This window comes from Megascapheus bottae, chromosome X, assembly GCF_031878675.1.
Source record: "Megascapheus bottae isolate mThoBot1 chromosome X, mThoBot2.hap1, whole genome shotgun sequence".
Taxonomy (NCBI): domain Eukaryota; kingdom Metazoa; phylum Chordata; class Mammalia; order Rodentia; family Geomyidae; genus Megascapheus; species Megascapheus bottae.
The window spans coordinates 68,095,769-68,118,336 of record NC_143547.1 but is presented as its reverse complement, the minus strand read 5'-3'; the positions used below and the strand labels follow the sequence as shown (position 1 = coordinate 68,118,336).

Sequence of the window (22,568 nt, the reverse complement as noted above, 5' to 3'; positions counted from 1 at the left end):
CACTTTCAAGAAAATGAATGGAACTATGGAAAATGCTAAAGACTGTCTCAGAGAGAGACAAATAGCATATGTTTTCTCTCATATTTCTATCTAAAATGAAAACATTCAGGATAACGTATACAAGATTGTATGCATATACACACAAACTGATGGAAGAATGTTACACTTCGGGAAGGAATCTAATGGTATAACACTTCTCAGCAACAAACAAACTGTGTATCAAAATGAATACCTGGGTGCAGAATCAAGTTTGAGGAAGAGGGCTAAGGAGGTGCACATGAGAGGAGGGAGAAAGGGTGAGCAAATGCAGTCATTGTATTCAACGTATATAATCTAAAGGAAAAAAAAAACCAAACTGCATAACTTGAGATTAGGGATGGGAGTGGGAAATGGGAGAGAATGATGGAAGGTTGTCATTGATGAAGAGGCAGTGGACTCATCATACCTGACTTATGGAATCAAACTCTTTTTGTACAACTACTTAATTAGAAACATTATAGAAGCTATTCATAAAAGCATTAAATGTACAGTTTGTATGTGCCTAGCTGAATTTATTTTCTATCTGGTATAGATTACTATTCTGAACTTGATTTCTCTTCTCAATAGAAACTTGGAATTTTGCTAGATTATTTTTCCTGTCTTAAAAATTCTCTTCCAAGTGAAATAGCAGTACTTAATTTTGTGTTCATTCATAATAACTCATGCCCAGGAGAGGAAAATAAAACTGGGAAAAATACTTAAAAGAAAATAGGAAATACTATGGTGAAAAACTTGGTGCATTTAATACACACATAAAAATTGAAACTGACTCTGTTTGAGGAGCATACTAGCAGGAGGGTTTGCATTAATGAGGGGGAGTGAATGAGGATGAATATGATGAAGTACTTTGCATATATGAAAATGGAACAGTGAAACTTGTTGAAATTGCTTTAATAAGGAGGCAGAGATAAGGGAGACTAACAGAGGAAATAAGATTCATCAGGATATACTGTATACATGTGTGTGAAAATGTCATAATGAAACCTGTACCTTGTAAACCTAATGTATGTTAATAAACAAATATTAAAAAATAAACAAAATAAAATAGCTATTTCAACTACTTACTTCCCTTCTGGAAAATTCACTTGTACCCATTTATGTGAAAGCAGAAAGAAAAAGCAGAGACTGAGAAGCAGGGTCCTTGGGATAAAAAGAGAATGATGTAAAATATCCAGTGAGGTAATAGTGGCTAAACGATCTAAGAGAAGGTGAAGTCCCTCCCTGTTAGCCACAGAAGAATAAAGACACACCATAGGGTGAAGGGACTTACATTTGACCTCTAGAATTAGCAAAGACCAAAATGAATGAAAGGGCCTCATGCTGTGAAGGAGGGGAAGGGCAGGGGAAGGGGTTTATGGTAGTGAAGGAAAGAAGTAGGCTGGATCCTGACGCACTTTCTGCCTGTGGGAGGGGAGCGAGAGACCCGAGTCCACCGGTGACGTTTTCCTCACGTGATCAGGAGCTGCCGTGTGCAGATGTCCCTCTCCTCCAGGTACCAGCTTCTTATTTCTGTAGAAGAGAGCTGCAGACTTGAGACTGAGAGACACCGTGAGGCAATTGCAGGTGGGTAAGTACTGGGGATCTGTGAGATAGAGATGGTAAAGGACGGAGGCTACTGAGGATCGCGTCTGTTTCTAGGATCCCATTCCCTTTCCTCTCCCTATTCGTTTTGGTGCAGAAAATTATGTGTGAGCATTGGGGGAAGAGATCTTATTTCCCTGGAGAAATGTAGGCTTTTGGCAGAAGGAGATGTGAAAAGGATAGCTGCAGATCCATCACTGCCTGCACACTCCTGGGGGGAGAATGACAGAAAGCAAAGACCAAAGCAGACTCAAGACTAGATTCTCTCTGTTTCTTTCCAGATGCCTACCCTCGTTGGTGCAAGAAATGGAGGGCATGTTCTTGGTGGGAAGATTGTGGGAAGGTTGACAGGGGTCAGGGATAGAGGATAAGTACCGCTTGGGATCTCCTAGAAAGCCGGTGATTGAGCTACTTGTCATCTGTTGGAGGAGGAGAGCTTGAGAGGGGAATGAGAAGGAGCTAATCCCCTCCCTGCAGGGCTGTGGAAATGAGTGCAGGGGGTGACCCCTGGATGTGGAAGACAGATCCTGCAACTGGTCTCTGCCTGAGTTCTCTGAATCTGTTTCTTCACCCTCCATCCATTTTGGAGCCAGAAATGGGATGAAAGGGTCAAGGATGGGGATGTTGTAAGGAGGGGAACAGAGGTTTAAGGACCGGGATTCTACTAGGTAGGAATGGCTTACAAACTAGAGAGGGCTGAAGGAAGGTATCATGAACCAAAAACATCACTGTTTGGAAATATTTTGTTTCTTGCATTGTTGGAAAATTGGTCTTTCTGTATATGCGAGGAAGGAGAGGTGTCACAAATGCTTTGGCCATTTCTGCCTCTATCATCTTCATCTTTAGAGACATGCTGGATTTTTTTCTATTTGGGTACCCGGGAGTGTGTGGAGGGAGGGGTGGCGGAGGTTAGAATGCAGAGAACTGAGTTCATCAGGACCTGTCTGCTTGCTGAACACCACTGACCTGAACCCCATTCATTTCAGTGCTCTAAAATGAGATAGAAAAGTGAGGGATAATTTGGGAGGAGGATTTGGAAACATAAAAACTTAGGAAATGTTTCTTTTCCATTCATTAGAGACAGGGCAAGGGGGTGATAAGAATTGGAAAAAGTTGAGAAATAGTCTAAAGAGAATCTGTGTCCCTTCTTGCCAGTCATTTACTTTCTGAATTCGTTTACCATCTGTCTCTTTTCTCTCTCCAGGTCTTCACATTTGTGGTTCTGAACATCATCCCAGAAAGGAAAAGGAAAGGCCTGCAGTGCCAGTGCAGGTCAGTGGGAGAAGGGGAATGATCACAATCCCTGGCAGTCAGAGGATGTAAGCCAGAGCAGAAGTTGGGGAAGTCACAGCATGCCATCACTCCCCTAATCCTCCTTGTTGCACTGTCAGGAGACCTAACCATCATCAACACTCTATGGGAATAGAGTACTTTATGCTTGGTGAGGATGGACTGGGAAAAGGAAAGGGAGAGAAAGGAACTATGGCCTCTGTGATGTCCTTGGAGGACATCATAGTAGCTCTTAAGACTGATAACTAGGCAGGCACCTCTGGCTCATACCTGATCAGGGGGCTGAAATTTGAGGATCACCAGGCACAAAAGTCCAAGACACTTATCTCCAATTACCCACCAGAAAACCAGAAGTGGCACTGTGGCTCAAATGGTAGAAGTGCTAGTCTTGAGCTGAAGCGCTCAGGGACAGCCCCAGGCCAAGTTCAAGCCCCATGACTGAAAAAAAGACTGATAATCTAAAAAAAGACTGATACTTGGCTTTTGTTCTCTTCCTGCTGAGCATTAGAAGCCTTAGAATTATTAGAAAGGGAAAATAAAACATCCCAGAATTCCTGTAGTTGTGTGTTAGGACTACCACATTAAAAATGCTGTCTGCATAGCCAAAACCAGAGCCAAATTGAGAAATTGATCTGCTCCTATGAATTTCTCAACACACTCCTTCAACTGTAGATGAAAGCATCTGTGGGAACTTCCCCAAAGTTGGTTCACACACCAATAGGAAAAGAAGAGGGGAGTGCAGATGGAAGGCAGGACATTGCTAAGCCAACTCGCAGTCAAGAAGAAAAAAAAAAACATTATTCGGGCCCACATTTCACTCCTATATTTACATAGTATTCTCTTTGTCTCCAAGAACAGGCCCAAAAGGAAAATCTTAACATGGAAAAGTTCTACAAAGAAAAGGAAGGAAAACCAGAAAATGAGGGAACTGCGGGCGATGAAGGATATGCAGATGAGGAAAGGTCTAATACCAAGGTGAAGGCGGCGCGCGAGGGCCAGCAGGAGGGTGGGGGAGAGCCAGAGGAGGAGGGCCACCCCCGGGATGAGGACAAGTCAGGAAAGCAGGGCAAGTCGTCGGAAGAGGAGCCCCAGGCCACCACAGCCAGCGAGTCGCGCGCCGCCGAAAAGCGTCCGGCCGAAGACTATGTGCCCCGGAAAGCCAAAAGAAAAACCGACCGCGGCACGGACGACTCCCCCAAAGACTCTCGGGGGGACTTACAGGACAGGCATCTGAGCAGTGTTGAGATGATGAGAGAGTGTGCAGATATGTCCAGGGCTCAGGAAGAGCTAAGGAAAAAACAGAAAATGGGAGGATGTCACTGGATGCAAAGAGATGCACAGGATGCATTCGCCCCCAGGGGCCAGCGGGGGGTGCGGGGAATGAGGGGTGGAGGAAGGGGCCAGAAGGACTTAGAAGATGTCCCGTTTGTTTAATGTCCTTGGCCTTTAATTGTGATTTCTTTGATGGGAATATTCCCCAGCCCTGCTTTCCCTGGCAGGCATTTGCCAGGCTATGTGCTTTAACCTATGCTGATAACTGTCCTTTAGGTGTCACTGTCCTCCAGCAGACTTTTGACCCAAGTACAGCTCTCCATCTTTTAGTACAGGATTTTCACCCATGTGCACGAAAATATGTTCATGGTATATTGTAAAATAATAATAAAGAAAATGACAGAACCAAAGATTCAGTATCATCCATTTTGGGGGGAAAAACTTACACAACATATCCGTACACAGGAAAACTCTGCAATGAAGCAGATCCAAGAGAAATAATGGTTTTCTTTGTGTGTTGGGACTAGGGGAGATTATTCTTTTTCTCAAAGATTACAATGGGAGTATGGATCTACGATACAGTGCCCTTTGGTAGATTGCAGTACAAAAAAAGTTACTCTTGTCATAAAGGAAAGAATAAAAGACAAAATAGTTTGGAGAACATTATGTAGCAGGCAATCAAAATTCCTTTAGCTTGTGAAGACATTGAAGAAAATAAAAAAGCAAAGGCTGAGACTTCCTGAGGCCAAAATAAAACTCAAATTTTGACCTTAAATATCATCTCTGGGGCCCGGGAGTTTGGCCTAGTGGCAGAACTCTTGCCTAGCATGCACGAAGACCCAGGTTCGATTCCTCAGAACCACATACATAGAAAAAAAAAACCAGAAATGGTGCGGAGGGCTCTAGCAGTAGAGATCTAGCCTTGAGAAAGCCCAAGACTGCACTCAGGCCTGAGTTTAAGCCCAGGATTGGGAAAAAATCATCTCTGAAAAAGAGCCCAATTTTAATTACATGAATCTGAAAATCTACCAGTCTATGTCCAGATTTACAGTTACAAACAATGAAATAATCAATCAGAAATTAATGGCACTTCCTAGTCAGCTGTTTTCAGAACCCGATTACAAACAGTGTTGCAAAAACACAAACTGTTAACATGCCCTAGATTTTTTTCCTATAAAAAACAACATAAGAGGTTCCCCATAGCAGGAGAGTGGGGGTAATAAATATTACTAAACAAGTCCCAGAGTGGGGAAAACAATGCCAAGAGAGCTAAAGTGCATTATCTAAAAATTTCTCTTTCAAACAGAATACAGAGAAACAAGAAAGTAATGGCTCATTTATGAAGAAACAAGCAGACAACAGAAGCTGCCTGTGAATGTGACTAGGTGGAGTCAGGAGCATAGCCTAGTGGTAGAGTGCTTGCCTAGCAAGCATGAAGCCCTCGGTTTGATTTCTTGGTACCACATACACAGATTAAGTCAGAACTGGTGCTGTGGCTCAAGTGGTAGAGTGTTAGCCTTGAAAAAGCCCAAGGACAGTGCCCAGGCCCTGAGTTCAAAGCCCTAGGACAGGCAAATAAAAAGAGAAAATGATTAGGTTTTGAATTTAACACAGTCTTCACAGTACCCATTATGAAAATATAAAACATTCATAAAAATGTTCATATTTTCCTATGAGTTCAAACCCTAGTATCATCAAAAAAGAAACATTTGAAGATTAAAAATACTGTGATTACAGAAGTCAGCTATGGTGACAAAAGGGACACAAAAGGGAAATTTTAGGATGACAGAGCTCTTCGGTATGTCACTCTGGTAGTAGATGAATGACTTTATGAATGTGTCACATTCCATATAACTACACAATGCAAGGGTTACTTTTGATTCATATCAATTAAAATACATATAAAGGAAGTTGTAGGATAAGCCCAAAGTGGAAATTATACTGTGCTAAATGCATCGCATTCTAAACAGGTGTTTGCAATAACCTCACTGAAAAGGATGGGGAAAAGCAAAGATGATCTATGTTACATTGATACACACTGCTTTAAAATAAAGGTGAGGGATGGGTCCGGACGATGGGGCACCCCTGGGCGGCTGGGAGAGCCGAGGGGGCTCCCGCTCGGCTGCCGCTCGTGCTCACTGGCCTGTGGGCTGCTGCCGTGGGCCTGGAGCTGGCCTACGTGCTGGTGCTAGGTCCCGGGCCGCCCCCGCTGGGACCCCTGGCCCGGGCCTTGCAGCTCGCTTTGGCTGCGTTCCAGCTGGTTACCCTTTTGGGCAACGTGGGGCTCTTCCTGCGCCCCAGCATCCGGGGCGTGATGCTGGCCGGCCGCGGCCTGGGCCAGGGCTGGTTACTGCTACCAGTGCCAGAGCCAGGTGCCACCTCGCAGTGGGCAGTCTGCATCCTGCGTCGGGACCATCACTGCCGACTGCTGGGCCGCTGTGTGGGCTTCCGGAACTACCGACCCCTCCTGTGCCTGCTGTTCCATGCTGGGGGTGTCCTGCTCCATGTCTCAGTGCTGCTGGGCCCTGCCCTGTCAGCTCTGCTGCAGGCTCACTCAGCCCTCCACACTGCTGCCCTCCTGCTGCTGCCCTGGCTTATGTTGCTCACAGGCAGAGTCACTCTGGCTCAGTTTGCCCTGGCCTTTGTGGTGGACACGTGCGTGGCAGGTGCGCTGCTGTGTGGGGCTGGGCTGCTCTTTCACGGGATGCTGCTGCTTTGGGGGCAGACCACGTGGGAGTGGGCTCGGGGCCAGCACTCCTATGACCTGGGGCTCTGCCACAACCTGCAAGCAGCCCTGGGGCCCCGCTGGATCCTCATTTGGCTCTGGCCCTTCCTGGCCTCCCCATTGCCTGGGAATGGGATCACCTTCCAGACCACAGCTGACATGAGACTTGTGGCTTCTTGACTCCAGGAGGAGCCAAAACTGCAAGAGGCAGAGGAGAGTGGAGGAGGGGGCTGATAACTTATTTCTGGCCCCATCTCGCTACGGAAGGGAAGCCAGCTTGGCCTTGGATACCTGCAGTGGGCAGCTCTGCTTCTTTCTTTGGCCTTGCTCCTGCCCAGCTGGAATGCTTCCATGTCCAGGGCTCTGGCCCTTACCCTTTGGCAAGAGAAGCGTCTGCTCAACCAGTCTGGCTGCCCCTCTGCCAGGCTAATAAAGCACCTACCTGGTTCTTGGACCCCTCCATCTCTGCTGGTTTTTGTTTTTGTTTTCCTGATCATGGGGCTTGGATTCTGGGCCTGAAATACTCTCCCTGAGCACTTCACCTCAAGTCTGCCACCCTACCCCTTGAGCCACAGCACCCCTTCCGGTTTTCTAGTGGCTAATTGGAGAGAAGAGTCTCACGGACTTTAGTGCCCAGGCTGACTTTGAACCTCAGGTCTCAGCCTCCTGCCTGCTGGATTTTTGTTGTCTTGGGTGCTGTTTTTTTGTTCCTGTGGTTGTCAGAGATGCTGCCTCTGTAGGTGACAAGAATATGGGACAATAAACAGATAAGGCAAGATTGGAACCCAGGTCTTCACACAAAGGTGAGCAGGAGAAAAATGAGGACAAAGCGGTGGGCTGAGGATGTTCAAGCACCTGTGAAAGGTAAAGCCCAGCGCTCAGGGGAGGCCTGCATCACTGGCTCTCTGGAAGCTGTTCATTCAATGTTTTATGGAACTACATAAGCAGCTAAATATGGAAGGCACCGTAGTTTCTGCTTGCTCGTAGACTGAATAAACTGGTAGAGAAGTTAAAGAAAGAAAAAAAATAGGGGACAGCAGTAATCCAAAGGTTCTGAAACCATTTGTGCTACTCTTAGCAGAGAATCAATAGTCAAATTTATGTCTTTCCAAAGGGAGAGACCCCAAAACATGGCAGATTGGCTCCTTGATTCCCAGAGACTCAAGAATTCCACCAGTACTTCCACCAACCTTGGAATGGTTGGAAAATCTATAGAGTTTGTGCTATGTGCTACCCTCCTGCAGACACCACCTAGAGTGGATGAGATAGAAGGCTTTTGGAGAAGCACAAAAGCTCTGGATGTCAGCAGTACTGAAGGAGGTGAGGATGAGGAGGCTGGACTAGAAATGAAGGTGGAAAGTCCATAATGTTGTATGGTTGCCCCATGACATGGCAGACTTGTCCCCTCCAACCTCTCAGAGGAGTCCACCTTTCTGACAGACTCTGCCCATACTCTCAGAGGTCATTGGTGTGTTCTGTTCTTTTGTTTTTGTTTTGGGTATGTTCTATTGTTATTGTTGTATTAAAATAAAAAAGGTACTAGGAATTTCATGTGCCTGGCACTGGGTATAAACGCTTTCTAGATCCATCCTGTTTCCTCCTCTGAGTCACTTCACATTCTAGAAAATGTTCCCATGATTTTTTTTTATTTACTATCATGAGGAGATGCAAAAGAACACTTATAAGCCAAACACCAGTGGCTCATGCCTGGAATCCTAGCTACTTAAAAGACTGGGTTCTGAGGATCGAAGTTCAAAGCCAGAGCAGGCAGAAAAGTACATGAGACTCATCTTCAACTAGGCAGCAGAATATAGGATACTGAGCTGTGGTTCAAGTGGTAGAGGGCCAGCAAAGAAGCCAAGCAAGAGCACAAGGCCCTGAGTTCAAGCCCTAACACTGTCACATAAAGGGGGAAGGAGTGCTTATAAACCCTCTTATCTGAGAAAATTACCACTTTTTCTTTTTCTCTTTCTTTCTTTCTTTCTTTCTTTCTTTCTTTCTTTCTCTTTCTTTCTTTCTTTCTTTCTTTCTTTCTTTCTTTCTTTCTTTCTTTCTTTCTTTCTTTCTTTCTTTCTTTCTTTCTTTCTTTCTTTCTTTCTTTCTTTCTCGTTCTTTTTGCCAGTCCTGGGACTTGAACCTAGGGCCTGGGCACTGTCCTTGGACACTTTTTGCTCGAGGTTAACACTCTGCCACTTAAGCCACTTCCAGCTTTTTCTTTATTTCCAGGGAATCAAACCCAGGGCTTCACACATGCTAGGCAAGCACTCTGCCATTAGGCTACATTCCTGGCCCCCAAATTACCATTTTCTTTTTCTTTTTTTTTTGCCAGTCCTGGGCTTGAGCTCAGGGCCTGAGCACTGTCCTTGGACTTTCTCAAGGCTAGAACTTCAGCATCACTTCCAGCTTTTTTCTATGTATGTGGTACCGAGGAATTGAACGCAGGTCTTTGTGCATGCAAGGCAAGCACTCTACCACTAGGCCACACTCCCAGCCTCCCAAATTATCATTTTCTTGACAAGACTGTTGTATCCTATCCTTCACTTTCCTGTCTTATCCTGTCTTATTCTTTTTTTTTGTGGGTGGGTCATGGGGCTTGAACTGGGCACTGTCCCTGAGCTCATCAGCTCAAGGCAGATACCATTCTACTCCTGGGCCTGGGCATTGTCCCGGAGCTCTTCAGCTCAATGCTACTGCCCTGCCCTTGAGCCAAGCCCCACTACCTGTTTTCTAGAGGTTAATTGGAAATAACAGTCTCAGTCTCAGGTTCTTTTGTGCCTAGGCTGGCTTTGAACCTTGATCCTCAGATCTCAGCCTTCTCAGTAGCTAGGATTACGAGTCACCTCGCCCAGCTTTTGTGTGTGTGTGTGTGTGTGTGTGTGTGTGTGTGTGTGTGTGTGTGTGTGTGTGTGTGCGTGAGCTCAGGGCCTGAGCTCTGTCCTACCATTTGAGCCACAGCCCCACCCTAGCTTTTTCTATGTATATGGTACCAAGGAATTGAACCCAGGTCTTTGTGCTGCTAGGCAAGCACTCTACCACTAATCCATATTCCTGTCTTATTCTTTCTCCTATTTCTGTTTCTGTTTGTGCTTGTTTGAAGTGTCTGAATTTTATATAAGAGTAATAATAGTTTATTCTATGAATGACTTGCCTTTTCACTCAGTAATTATGTCTATGAGATGCCACCAAATGATTGCTTGTAGTGGCAGAGCATTTCCCTGCTGTGTGGTGATCGCTTTTTGTAGTTCCAGTGTCTCTCCTACTTTATCATGTAGCAGTTTCATGGTTTCCAGTCTGACGTTGAGGTCTTTGATCCACTTTGAGTTAATGCTTGTGCATGGCGAAAGGCTAGGGTCAATTTTTAGTTTTCTGCATGTGGCTGCCCAGTTTTGCCAGCACCAATAATTGAATAGACTGTGTTTGTTCCACTGTATATCTTTGGCTCCTTTGTCAAATGCAAGTTGCCTATAGATATGTGGTTCTATTTCTGGGTCTTCTATTCTGTTCCACTGATCTTCTGGTCTGTTTTTGTGCCAATACCAAGCGTTTTTTGTTATTATGGCTCTATAGTAGAGTTTGAAGTCTGGTATTGTAATACCACCAGCATTGCTCTTTTTGCCTAGAATTGTTTTGGCTATTCTAGATCTTTTCTTGTTCCATATGAATCTTTGAATTATATCTCTATTTCAGTAAAGAATGTGTTTGGGATTTTGATGGGGATTGCATTGAACTTGTATATCAATTTGGGCAGTATGGCCATTTTCACTATGTTGGTTCTCCCCAGCCATGAGCATGGGATGTCTTTTCATTTCCTAGTGTCCTTTTTAATTTCTTTCATTAGGCTTTTGTAGTTTTCATTGAATAATTCCTTTACATCTTTAGTTAAGTATATTCCTAAGTATTTTATTCTTTTGGGGGCTATTGTAAATGGGATCATTTTCTTGATTTGGCCTTCTGTTTGTGTATTGTTGGTGTACAAGAAGGCTACTGACTTCTGAAGGTTAATTTTGTATCCTGTCACTTTGCTAAAGTAGTTTATTAATTCTAGAAGTTTGGGAGTGGAGTTTGTTGGGTCACTCAAGTAGAGGATCATGTCATCTGCGAATAAGGATAGTTTAATTTGTTCTTTCCCTACGTGGATCCCTTTGATGTCATTTTCTTGCCTTATTACTCTGGCTAAGGGTTCCAGCACTATATTGAAGAGAAGTGGAGAGAGTGGGCATCCCTGTCTAGTGCCTGATTTTAAGGTGAATTGTTCCAGTCTTTCACCATTTAGTATAATACTGGCTGTAGGTTTTTCATATATGGCTTTAACTATTTTGAGGAATGTACCTCTTATTCCTATTTTTTCTAGTGCTTTCAACATGAATGGATGTTTAATTTTGTCAAATGCCTTCTACACGTCCAGAGAAATTATCATCTGATTCTTATTCTTAGCTCTATTAATGTGATGTATTACATTGATTGATTTGTGAATGTTAAACCAGCCTTGCATCTGTGGGATGAAGCCTACTTTATCATAGTGTATGATTTTTTAAATTTGTTTCTGGATTCTGTTGGCTAATATTTTATTGAGGAGTTTTGCGTCTGTGTTCATTAGAGAGATATGTCTGTAGTTTCTTTTTTTGTTGGGTCTTTCTCTGGTTTGGGGATGAGAGTAATATTAGCTTCATAAAATGAGTTTAGTATTGCTCCTTCTGTTTCTATTTCTCGGAAGAGTTTCAAGAGTATAGGTGTTATTTCATCTTTAAACGTCTTGTAGAATTCTGCAGTGAAACCGTCTGGACCTGGGCTCTTTTTGGTTGGCATTTCCCTGATTGCTTCCACAATTTCATTGTAAGAGATTGGTTCATTCAATTTGTTTACCTCATCGTTGTTCAGTGTCGGTAGCCTATATTTATTTAAGAAGTCATCCATTTCTACTAGATTTTCTTGTTTCTTTGAATATAGGCCCTGGTAGTACTTATTCATTATGGACTGAATTTCTTAAAAGACTACTGCAGCAATTACTGTAAGCAGAATCTACAGGGTATTTGTATAGTCTCAAATGATCTGTCCCCAAATATGTATTAACTATTATAGTTGCTTAAATATATATATCCAATATATATATAAAATATATACCTAATATATAAATTCCAAAATACACTTTCTTTTATAGGACAGATTTTACTTCTCCTGATTTGTTCTGACCAAATTTAGCAAGTTGCTTCTTGTCAGGGTTGTAGTTCAATGGTAGAATGCTTACCTAGCATGCTCAAAGTCCAAACTCTCCACAAAAGAAAGAAAACAAGAAAGCAACCGGGCACAGGTGATACATGCCTGTATTCCTAGCTACTCAGGAGGCAGTTGGAAGTCAGCCTGGGCAGGAAAGTCTGTGTGATTCTTATCTCCAATTAATCACACAATAAGTGGCAAAATGCTAGCTTTGAGCAAAAGAAGCCCAGAAACAGTGCATAAGCCCCAAGTACAGGCCCTAGAACCAACAATAAGTAAATAAACGAATAAAATAATATTTTAAAAACCCTCAGTGATTTTATAAGTAAAGAAATCTTAACCATATAATCAAAGTTAATGTCACTGTTGAAAGAATACTGAGAGTGTCTAATTCTCAAGTGAGGGGTGCTGCGTTCAAATCCCAATTTTGCCAAAATTATCATCACCAATAACAGAGTCATGTTGATATCATGGGATTGTGACATTATGATAAAAATACTTTGATTCTCTGAAAGTCTTTCAACTCAATAATCCAGTATAATCATAAGATAAAAACTTAAGTTGATGATTTGCAAAAATATTTAATTTTACAAAAGACCTGACTTTTTAAATATCCCAAGGTCATGGGAAACAAGGAAAAAACTGAAAAGTGCAACACTGTATCTTAGATTCAAACTTGAAACAGAAAATGTCTATTAGTGAAAAACCTAGTGAAATCTGAATAAAGTCATTAGTTAATAACATGGCAAAAATGTATCTTCTTAGTTTTTATATGATCATTATTAAGCAATGTTGGATGTAGAGTCCGTATTCTGTAAGACTTAGCTATTAAAAAGCTTAAAAACTGGATGAGGCTGAGTCTTAATTATCCTACAGTAAAACTGTCAATGAATGAATGATTGACTAGTTGACAAAACACACTGAAGAGTCACTAAAGTAATTCATTATTCAGTGACAAAGAGGAGACTTGACAGATCACAGCATATAGTAATTGCTAGTAAAAATTAATGTTTAAAATAAAGTACTAATAATAAACTACTCGAATGCATGTGTGTATGTGTGCACACACAAGCAGGGGACATTTATATTGTTCTGCCATTTTTCATTCAAAATATAGCTTTAAAATAATTTTATTTTACTTCATGTATATTATTGATACTATGTTTTATCTGAAAAAATGAACAGTATGGCTAAGTTATTTCATCTCCTATAGAGATAAAAATTATTTCCATCAAGCTGGTATTTATACCTTGGATAGATCATAACATTTTTTTTGCTTTTTTGGCACTTCTAGACCAGTGATGGTTACAAAGCAGCAAATCAAAAAACTAGATGAAGCCGGGTGTCAGTGGCTCATGTCTATAATCCTAATTACTCAGGAGGCTGAGATCTGAGGATCTCGGTTCAAAGCCAGCCGGGGCACAATAGTCCATGAGATTCCTATCTCCAATTAACCACCAGAAAATCAGAAGGGATGCTCCCGCTCAAGTGATAGAGCACTAGCCTTGAGCTGAAGAGCTCGGGGACAGTGAACAAGCCCAGAGTTCAAGTCCCATGGCTGACAAAGATGAACATGTTAGGATGTGGTCAACACAGGATCTAAAGGATCATGTAGCACGAGGACCTAATACACACTCAAAGTCAGAAAGGATTTCTTTCCATTATACATTTAATTTGTTAAAGCACTCAACCTGTAGCAAATATATTTTCTCCCGTATAACATCAGAAACAGGAACAGAAAAAAAATATCTGGCCCAAAATATGACATGGCTGTAGTGTGCCTCCCTTTCAACCTAACAGGATACTCTACCTAGATGCAATTCTCAAGCTATAAGCAAGTCAATCTGAAGAACCTTGCTGCCGTGGACACTGAACATAATGCTACATATTAAAGTCTAAGCAGACTGAAGTGTGAGCATTTGAAATGGCAGTGGTTTCAACACAGTACTTCAAGTTTACAGAAATTTATTAGTATTACAACTTGGATCATCAAAAAAGTCCTTGCCACTCAAAACAACTCTTAAGATTCCACCTTACTCCAGTTAGAATGGCCAGGATCAGGAAAACAAATAACAACAGATGCTGGAGGGGATGTGGCCAGGAGGGATCCCTACTACACTGTTGGTGGGAGTGCAAACTCGTTCAACCACTATGGAAAGCAGTGTGGCAGTGCCTCAAAAGGCTAAACACAGAGCTCCCTTATGACCCAGCAATTCCACTACTTGACATTTACCCAATCATCCAGAAACAAGGGCATACAAAATCCACTACCACAACAATGTTCACTGCAGCATTATTCACCATAGCAAAAATCTGGAACCAACCTAGATGTCCCTCAGTTGATGAGTGGATCAACAAGTTGTGGTATTTGTACACAATGGAATTCTATGCTGCTGTCAGAAAAAACGACATCGCCCCATTTGTTAGGAAATGGAAAGTCTTAGAAAAAATCATATTAAGTGAAGTAAGCCAGACTCAAAGGAACTTAGGCTCAATGGTTTCCCTCATTTGTCATAATCAGTAGAAACCTTGGGCTCTCCTAGCAGAGATCTGCAATAGAGCAAAACCTTGATACATAAGGCCATATAGTATGAAGCTAATTGAAAAGACCTCCAGGATATTGAAACAAAAGCCATATAATGAATGATTGTTGTCCTTAATGTACTATGTTATCTCTCATCTCTATTCCTGTCCCTTGGTTATCTCATATTGTTACAGTATCTCACTTTGTTATCTGATATATTGGATTTATTTGCATTTGGTTATTTGAAATTGGATAGGGAGGGGGGGAAAACCAAGATGGGGGGGTGGAGGGGAGGGTAATGGGGACCAAGACATGTGCAAGGGTATCAATATATGTGAATTAATGCACCTTCTATCTGGCAAATATCATGTAACCCTTTTATTAATTACAATAAAAATTAAAAAAATTCCTTGCCACTATCATCCACAAATATGTGCAGCATTTAATTGTGAGTTTAGTCAGTGGTCCAAAAAGTTATGTGGGGAGAAATAATGAATATTATATAAATCGTACTGCAAGTTAATTTTACTTTCCTGATTGTGGCCAATGGCTACTGTGAATACTCTGTTGAATTTGTGAAATGTATCCATGCACACCCAAACCTGAAGAATATATCATTACTCAAGTAATATGTTCATAAAAAGGATGGTAGAAATTTGTTCTTTCTAGAATAGAAACAATCACTGAATAAATCTGGCCAGGCTCTGTGTGCCATTTGCACCAAAATATATGTGTAAAGTACTAGAATTTGCTGAATCTGCTTTCACTGTGAAATCATTTGAAAGGCAAGCCATTAGAATATGCACTATGTAATAAATCTTTGGATCTGGGGCAGATTTTGTCACACTGGGTTGGATAGTCTTTCAGCCTGGTAGAGAAGTAACAAAGGGGAATGTTCTCTTCAAGTTCTGTGGAATGAGTTTTGAAAGAAAAATGAAGGCTGAAGGGAGGATAATCAGTAGATACAAAGTTATAATTTGGGAGAATGAGTTTCATTTTCTCTAACATAGACTGGTTATTATCACTTACATGTTTCAAAATATCTGGAAGAACAGATTTTTTGAGACCCCAACTAAAAGAAATAGAAATGTTGGAAGCAATTATGATTATTACCCTGATGTGGTTCATACATTATGAATACAAGTATTGAAACATGACATTGTAGCACATAAATATGTACAACTGTTATGTGTTGATTAAAACTGTTATGTGTTGATTACAACATATAACAGTCATGAGGAAATATACAAAAAAATTGTATCATGTATAATGTTATATAGAATTATCGGATACTCTATTGAGCATATAACTGTATCAGAATTCTGATACATCAGATAGTGTACCAGAATGAAAGATTACAGAAATGACTTAGAAAGGAATACAGAACACATTCTCTGGACATCATAGCGTTGATTGAGAGTTTTTTTTGAATATGCCTGAGTAGAATAAAACCAGCTTCCTTGCTTCTTCATTGGCGTACTTTAGGCTTTGGAACAATCTCCAGTGTCTGTGATACACAACAAAAAGCATCAATTGGCTCAGGTTCCATGGTGCCTACTCTCCAGTTCTCATTATTAAAATTAATACATGCCTGTTTTTTTTCCTTTTAGAGACATGGATTTTACATTCAAAGAATGCTAGTATCTTAAAATACTAAAAATCCCTTGTGAGTAATTTGATTGTAAGCATAAATGACTCAACACTGATGCACTGAGATTGCCCATGCATGAATGAAGGCCTACATTGCTTGGTTAAGTATTTAGAAAAACAGGGCCAATACCCTCTGCCCCAAACACGATAATGTATGAATGGGGCTGCAGTGACTATATGTAAACAAAATGAGGAGAGGACAACCAAACTTTCCTATACTTTTTGTGCAGGCAGGAATTATTCCTCTGTGCTGCTTGGCAAAGTATTTTGTTTTGTCTTGTCTTGTTTTTTTTTTTCATGTTCTGAAAATGAGCACAAGGCTTCATGAATGCTTAGAAGGGCTCTACCATGGAAGCACATCCCCAGTTCCAGCAAGTCTTTCTAACAGTCACTCAGAAGCAGAAGAATTGAAGGCAGATCCTGCATGTCTAGTCCCAATCCTCATGTGACCATCTTCTTGGTTAGGTTCCCCCAACACACACCACACAGGCACACAGGCAGACAGGCAGGTAGGCAGGCATGCATGCACACGAGCACACATGTGAGCACACACACACACACACACACACACACACACACACACACATGCACGAAGAATACGAGGCAATAATCTTAGATAAAGGCCATAGGAGGGTTATATATGCTATGAGTATCAGTGACAGAGAAGGACAAGATCTCTGCCAGATGGGGTGACTTCAGAGATTCTTTAAAATGAATAGGAGCAGGATCTAGAAGGAAGAGGAGAACATCTGTTGGTAGAAAGAAAATATGAAGAAAAAAGAATAAGAGGGCTGGAGTAGGCACACATAAGACACTGTCAGTGAGGCTGAAAGTTGGATTGGCTTACTTGCTCATCTGACATTATCACTTGACCCATGTGTCTAGCCCACTCCCCATTAAATGGCAGTATCTTTAAAAGTGGAAATATTTGTTTAATTTTATTTTGATTTTGCTTTCTGTAGTGGAACTTGAACTCTGGATCTTGGCACTATCCCTTAATTTTTGTTTGTTTGGTTTTTTTTCACTCAAGGCTCATGCTCTATTACTTGAACCACAGCTATACATTTTGGCCCTCCTGGGGCTTGAACTCAGGGCCTGGGCACTGTCCTTGGGCTCTCTCAAGGCTAGTGTTCTAGCACTTGAGCTATATCACCACTTCTGGCCTTTTCTGTGTATGTGATAACAAGGAATCAAACCCAGGGTTTCATGCATGCTAGGCAAGCACACTACACAAGGCCACGCTCTCAGCCCTTACAGCTCCACTGTTAGTGGTAAATTGGCAATAAGTCTTACAGACTCTCCTGTCTGTGCTGACTTCAAATGGAACTCCAATCCTCAGCTGAGATTTTTATCTGTAAAACTTTGTTCAAATAATTGAAAGTTTATCGATGAATTGAGGAATAAATTATTAATGTATTCATTATAATACATTAGGGTACAATAAATATTTATTCTTGCAACATTTTCTTTCTTTTTTTGTCGTGTGAGCTCTGTTGTTGGCTTAGGCATCTTGCTATGACACCCTACATAAGAAACACTCCCCTTTCTTTTAATATCTCTCTAGCTAGCTCCAGATCAACAGTCCGGTCAACCACCACACCTGAAGGTAGCAATGGATTCTGTGCTTTACGAAGATGAGTTTCTGTAATGTGTGTGTGTATGTGTGTGCACATGTGTGACAGCATGATGTTTTACTTTCCAATTGCACATGTTGATAGTTTTTTTAATGGACCACATCAAATGACATCAGAGTTTCTCAAGTATGTCATGAATGAATGAAGAGTGAATGAAAAAATGTACTTGCTTAAAAGTGTCACAATCAGTGTTAACATACAGGGAATTCCCTTTTTTCCTGAGTGATTTATTATGAGACCTGTCTTCCTATAAATATATTTCTCAACAACAAAATTTCAGTGAAAAATGAGCATTCCATAGAAACTGGGCTTTTCTGCGGATTCATATGATTAGCAAAAACACTGGATTCTATTAAGAATGAACTTTGAAGATCTGTCTGAAGCCTGCATTTGAAACGTAAGTAGGATTTACTAGTAGTCATCAATGATTTTGCTCAGATATCTAATATTTGATAACTTGAGTTCAGCCAGAGAAGTGGAGTCCTTATATAGAACAGCTAAGCCTCAATGTCTTCCTAAATATTAGAGTTAAAAATTTAAGATAGTCGGGGCCGGGAGTTTGGCCTAGTGGTAGAGTGCTTGCCTAGCATGCAGGAAGACCCGGATTCAATTCCTCGGTACCCCACATACATAGCAAAAAGCCGGAAGTGGTGCTGAGGCTCAAGTGGTAGAGCTCTAGCCTTGAGAAAATCCAAGGACAGTGCTCAAGCCCTGAGCCCAAGCCCAGGACTGGCAAAAAAAATTAAGATAGTGTTTTAGTAAGAATTTTTAAGTCTAATGTTAAAAAAAGGAAAAGAAAGAAAAAATTCTAGATGTTGTAACTACTGTGATTTTATCTGTAACCACTAGAAAACTTTTGTCAAGTCTTAAAGATGAGTTTAACTAAGCCTTTTATGTTCAGGGTTAAATATAGATCAAGGCATCACTTTTTAAATATCCTGATTATTGAGAAGGCTGGTAAATACCTTTAGGTTCTCTTCCAGCTCCCCTCCTGTCACCTACCATCCGCACTCATTTTAATCCTGGACAGGCTTTCAGAGGAAATAGTGGACTGCAGGGTTGTGGAAGAGGAAAGAAGGACATATTGGTAGACAATTCTGCAAATTAGAAAACTTAGTCGATTAACCCTAAGAGCCTGATCTTTCCCGATAATCTGAGAAAAGGAAATAGACAGGGTGATGATATAATTTTTATTTTTTTCCGATTGGCAAATATGAAAAGATTGACAGTATCAAGTGGAGGGAGGGTAGTGGTGGGCTGCAGTGTTATTGGGAGGGGCCAGCGAGGATTCAAGCTCATTGATGACGTGTCCCTCACGTGACCAAGAGTCGACGTGTGCAGAAATCCTTACAGTCCAGGCCCTGTTTCCCAGTGGCAGTTCCTTTTGCAGGAGGAGAAAAGTGCTCCGGATTCTTTCAGGCAGTGAAGGGTGAGCACTGACTTCGAGCAGGTGGGGTGGAGGTGAAGAAGTGAAACCCAGCTTCGGGTAGAGGCACGCTTTTACTACACTAATGTTTTGCCAAACTCCCTATTTTGTGCAGAACATTTTGGAATGTTTTGTCTGGGATTGAGAGGAAGAAGGGTAGCTAATTGAGGATCCTAAGACAGAAAAAGAGGGGAACGTGCAGGGGCAGAAAAAGAAAGAGGGACAGAAAGAGAGAGGAGGGAAGAGAAACAATATAGGGCGGAAAAACTTGACTATCATTCCGTGCTTGCTGGCTGGGAAACGGTGGCCACGGGAGGAGGGCGGGGTGGCCACAAAAGGAGGGAGGGAAGATGAAGACTCCCGGAAACTTTAAACCAATAAGGCCTGTTATTATAAAAGATCCCTTTAATCCTTATAGTAGTGTGTTCACCAAGTACTCCTGTCTGTCTGCAGGACTCGGTCTTTTGGGGGCGACAAGATCGAAGTGAGGAGGGGGAGTGGAAAACCCCTGGATCTGTACCGGTCAGTGCCAGGGTACAATTGCTTCTGGTGCCTCCCGGCGGTAGAGGAAGCTAACTAGACACCAAAACACAGTCCCGGAGTCTCGGCAGCCCCCGCCCCCTCCCCATCCGGATTAAGAGCCCGCCTAAGGCCGGAGCCCTGCCTGGAGCGGAAATGGGGTGGGTGGGAAGGAGACTAATGAGAAGGAGGTTTGGGGGGCGGATTGACACCTGACCCTCCCGAGTGACCGACTGGAGTAAGGGTTGGCTTGGATCAGCGCTGTGCGGCGGGAGTGTTAGAGACCTGAGGCGCGGGAAGGGTTAATTGTTTTCGGCGCTGCTCTCATTTCAGTCCTGGGAGAGGCTTGTAGCTGGGCCTGCTGGGAAAATGGTGGGCTGGAGCAGAGAAGATGGAGGTGGAGCCCGAAGGGGAGGGCTGGGAGCTGAAGGAAGGGGTGGAACTGGAGGAGTGTTGTGCCCAAGAAACCAGCTTTTGGTCTACTTGGAAAACTTTTTCCCCTCCGGACTTAAATGTGAAAAGCCAGTAATTCTGGGAAATAGCTAGGCTTAATAGTCCCTTTCCTTGACACCATATCATTCTTGTTTTCTTGATTGCCTAGAATATATTTGTTAAAAAATCAATCATAACCATACTCAGCATGCAAAGACCTTGTGAAACAAGTGAAGGAAGACCACAGAACATGCCAAAGGCAGAGGAAGACCATCCTTCTCAAGATGTACTGCCAGAGGTGGAAGGAAATCCTCAACTTCTGGAGGAAGGTGTAAACCAGGAGGCACAAGGAAACTTGCATGGAGGGCCGGCTCAGCCTAGCCAGGAATTTAAAGAAGACACACCTGTTAGGCATTTGGACCCTGAAGAAATGATCAGAGGAGTAGATGAGTTGGAAAGGCTTAGGGAAGAGATAAGAAGAGTAAGAAACAAGTTTGTGATGATGCATTGGAAGCAAAGACATTCTCGCAGCCGTCCTTATCCTGTATGCTTTAGGCCTTAATTTTGTTCTCCTCCTGCATTGAAATGTGGCTGCTTTCTTTCTGTTAAGCGTTCTTTGATGTATCTTTGACTCTCCTTTTCTTACCTGATGGTATTTTGTGTTAAGTAGTTTTCATGTTACAAGCATCTCATTGGATTTTGGATTTTGACCCATTTTCTAGATTGATTTTGCTGTTGGAAAGTTTCATATACATGCATGGAAATCGCCATTCCATATTGTATAGTAAATTCTAACAGGTTACAATACAGCATATTTAGTGCCCACATACATATGCAAGATATAATTCCAAATTGTGTGCATACATGTGCACATATGTATCTCAGAAACATAACCGTGCTTATTTCTGTGTGATGTTTATGTTTTGCCTTTTGCTTATGTGTATTTTTTTAATGAACACGTGTCTTGCACACAAAGAATGGAGTTTTTTTTATATAAGCAAGAGTTTAAAAAATGCATTGGCTACCAGCTTGTAAGGGAAGTGGGGGCAATTAAACTTTTGATGAAAGAAATGTAAACCTCAAATTACCTCTGGATCTCTTAGCCTGAGGAATAAAACTGGCAATCATTATATATAACTTGCTTAAGACTCAGTTATTTCATGGGAAAATTGCCTAGTAGAACTGCTGTGAGGCGACCTTGTTCCACTGGTGTATACAGAAGCCCAATATGCTGTAGAACTACCAGATTTTTGTTCAAGGAAGGACCTGATGCGAATGACTCTGTGCTCAGGAACATGCCCAGTGGGCAGAGGTGGGGGCTTCTGGGCCTGTCCTTTGATATTGAACCCAGCTATGTTTCCCCCTGAGCCCTGCCAGGCCTACCAGGCACAGCTGCCTCTTCTGTTTGATTCTAATGTTCTCAGTTCCTCTCCACCCCTCCCCGACTGCTGCTAATATACTTAGGGGCTTACCCCATTGCATTTTCTGGAAGCACAGGTCTCTTGAATTCCCACGGTCTTAAACCTTATGTTGCTGTATAGTAACATGTAACAGGTGAGAGACTGTTCTACTGTTGCTGGGACCACAGTGTCTTAGACAGTTCTTAGTCATATGGCCCCTTCTGTTTTCAATTATTGGATCGTTCATCACCATAGGGTCTAGTGGGATGAGTGCATTTGGGAATTGCACTTGTGTCTCATTTGATGCTACATTTCCTAGTTGCTGCTTTTGAATCTAAGGATTAAGATTGTCCTCTTTTGAGATGGTTTCTTCTGTAAGCTCTGGGCATGTCTGTTCTACTACTTCAGGACACTGAACTATATAGTGATCCTGAAAACACATCTAACAGAACGTTGTTCAGCTTTCCATTCCTCCTCCCTCAGTGTGTGTATGCGTATCTGTGTGTCTGTGTGCACAACAGCTCTTCCCTCTCTTCCATTCCCTGTTAAAATGTAGGAAAACCCAGAAAAAATTTCAAGGGCAATGAACAAGATAAATGTACTTGGAAGTACAATGACTATTATATAAATATTGGGGGTTATATTCTCTTATGCAACAAAAATGATCTTTTCCTTCTCTATCCCCCTAATAACCTATGGGTATTTAACCTCCTGTGAGAACATTAGTTGATTTTTAGTGATTATTACTAAGGATCCACGTTGTTCCTAAAGAGTGAGTAGAACTATTCAAATGGTTGTTAAATACTCTTTTATAAGTCTTCTTTTTCTAGAGTTAGGACACCTGATTCCAAAAAGAAGGATG

At 42.0% G+C, this 22,568-nt stretch overlaps 2 protein-coding genes and 1 pseudogene across 7 annotated transcripts; all 3 read left to right on the top strand.

The window, feature by feature from the left end:
• The first annotated feature begins 1,499 nt into the window (after window positions 1-1,499).
• Window positions 1,500-4,582, top strand: Tceal5 (transcription elongation factor A like 5). 4 transcript variants are annotated; one of them, XM_090327265.1, is made up of 3 exons: window positions 1,500-1,602; window positions 2,825-2,892; window positions 3,769-4,582. In XM_090327265.1, the coding sequence occupies exons 1-3, from the start codon at window positions 1,515-1,517 to the stop codon at window positions 4,342-4,344; spliced, it is 732 nt and encodes a 243-aa protein (XP_090183391.1). In that variant the 5' UTR covers window positions 1,500-1,514; the 3' UTR covers window positions 4,345-4,582. The 4 variants fall into 4 exon arrangements, with proteins under 4 accessions (XP_090183391.1, XP_090183395.1, XP_090183392.1 ...); XM_090327269.1 differs by having other exon boundaries at window positions 1,521-1,606; XM_090327266.1 differs by having other exon boundaries at window positions 1,521-1,606; window positions 3,764-4,582.
• Window positions 4,583-6,732: 2,150 nt separating this feature from the next.
• On the top strand, window positions 6,733-7,122 carry LOC150041258 (putative palmitoyltransferase ZDHHC24 pseudogene; annotated as a pseudogene).
• Window positions 7,123-19,262: 12,140 nt separating this feature from the next.
• On the top strand, window positions 19,263-21,437 carry Tceal8 (transcription elongation factor A like 8). Of its 3 annotated transcripts, XM_090325580.1 has the most exons (3): window positions 19,263-19,358; window positions 19,809-19,877; window positions 20,476-21,437. In XM_090325580.1, the coding sequence occupies exon 3, from the start codon at window positions 20,515-20,517 to the stop codon at window positions 20,866-20,868; it is 354 nt and encodes a 117-aa protein (XP_090181706.1). In that variant the 5' UTR covers window positions 19,263-19,358; window positions 19,809-19,877; window positions 20,476-20,514; the 3' UTR covers window positions 20,869-21,437. The 3 variants fall into 3 exon arrangements, with proteins under 3 accessions (XP_090181706.1, XP_090181707.1, XP_090181708.1); XM_090325581.1 differs by lacking the exon at window positions 19,809-19,877 and having other exon boundaries at window positions 19,265-19,358; XM_090325582.1 differs by lacking the exons at window positions 19,263-19,358; window positions 19,809-19,877 and adding an exon at window positions 19,891-20,035.
• The last annotated feature ends 1,131 nt before the right edge of the window (window positions 21,438-22,568 follow it).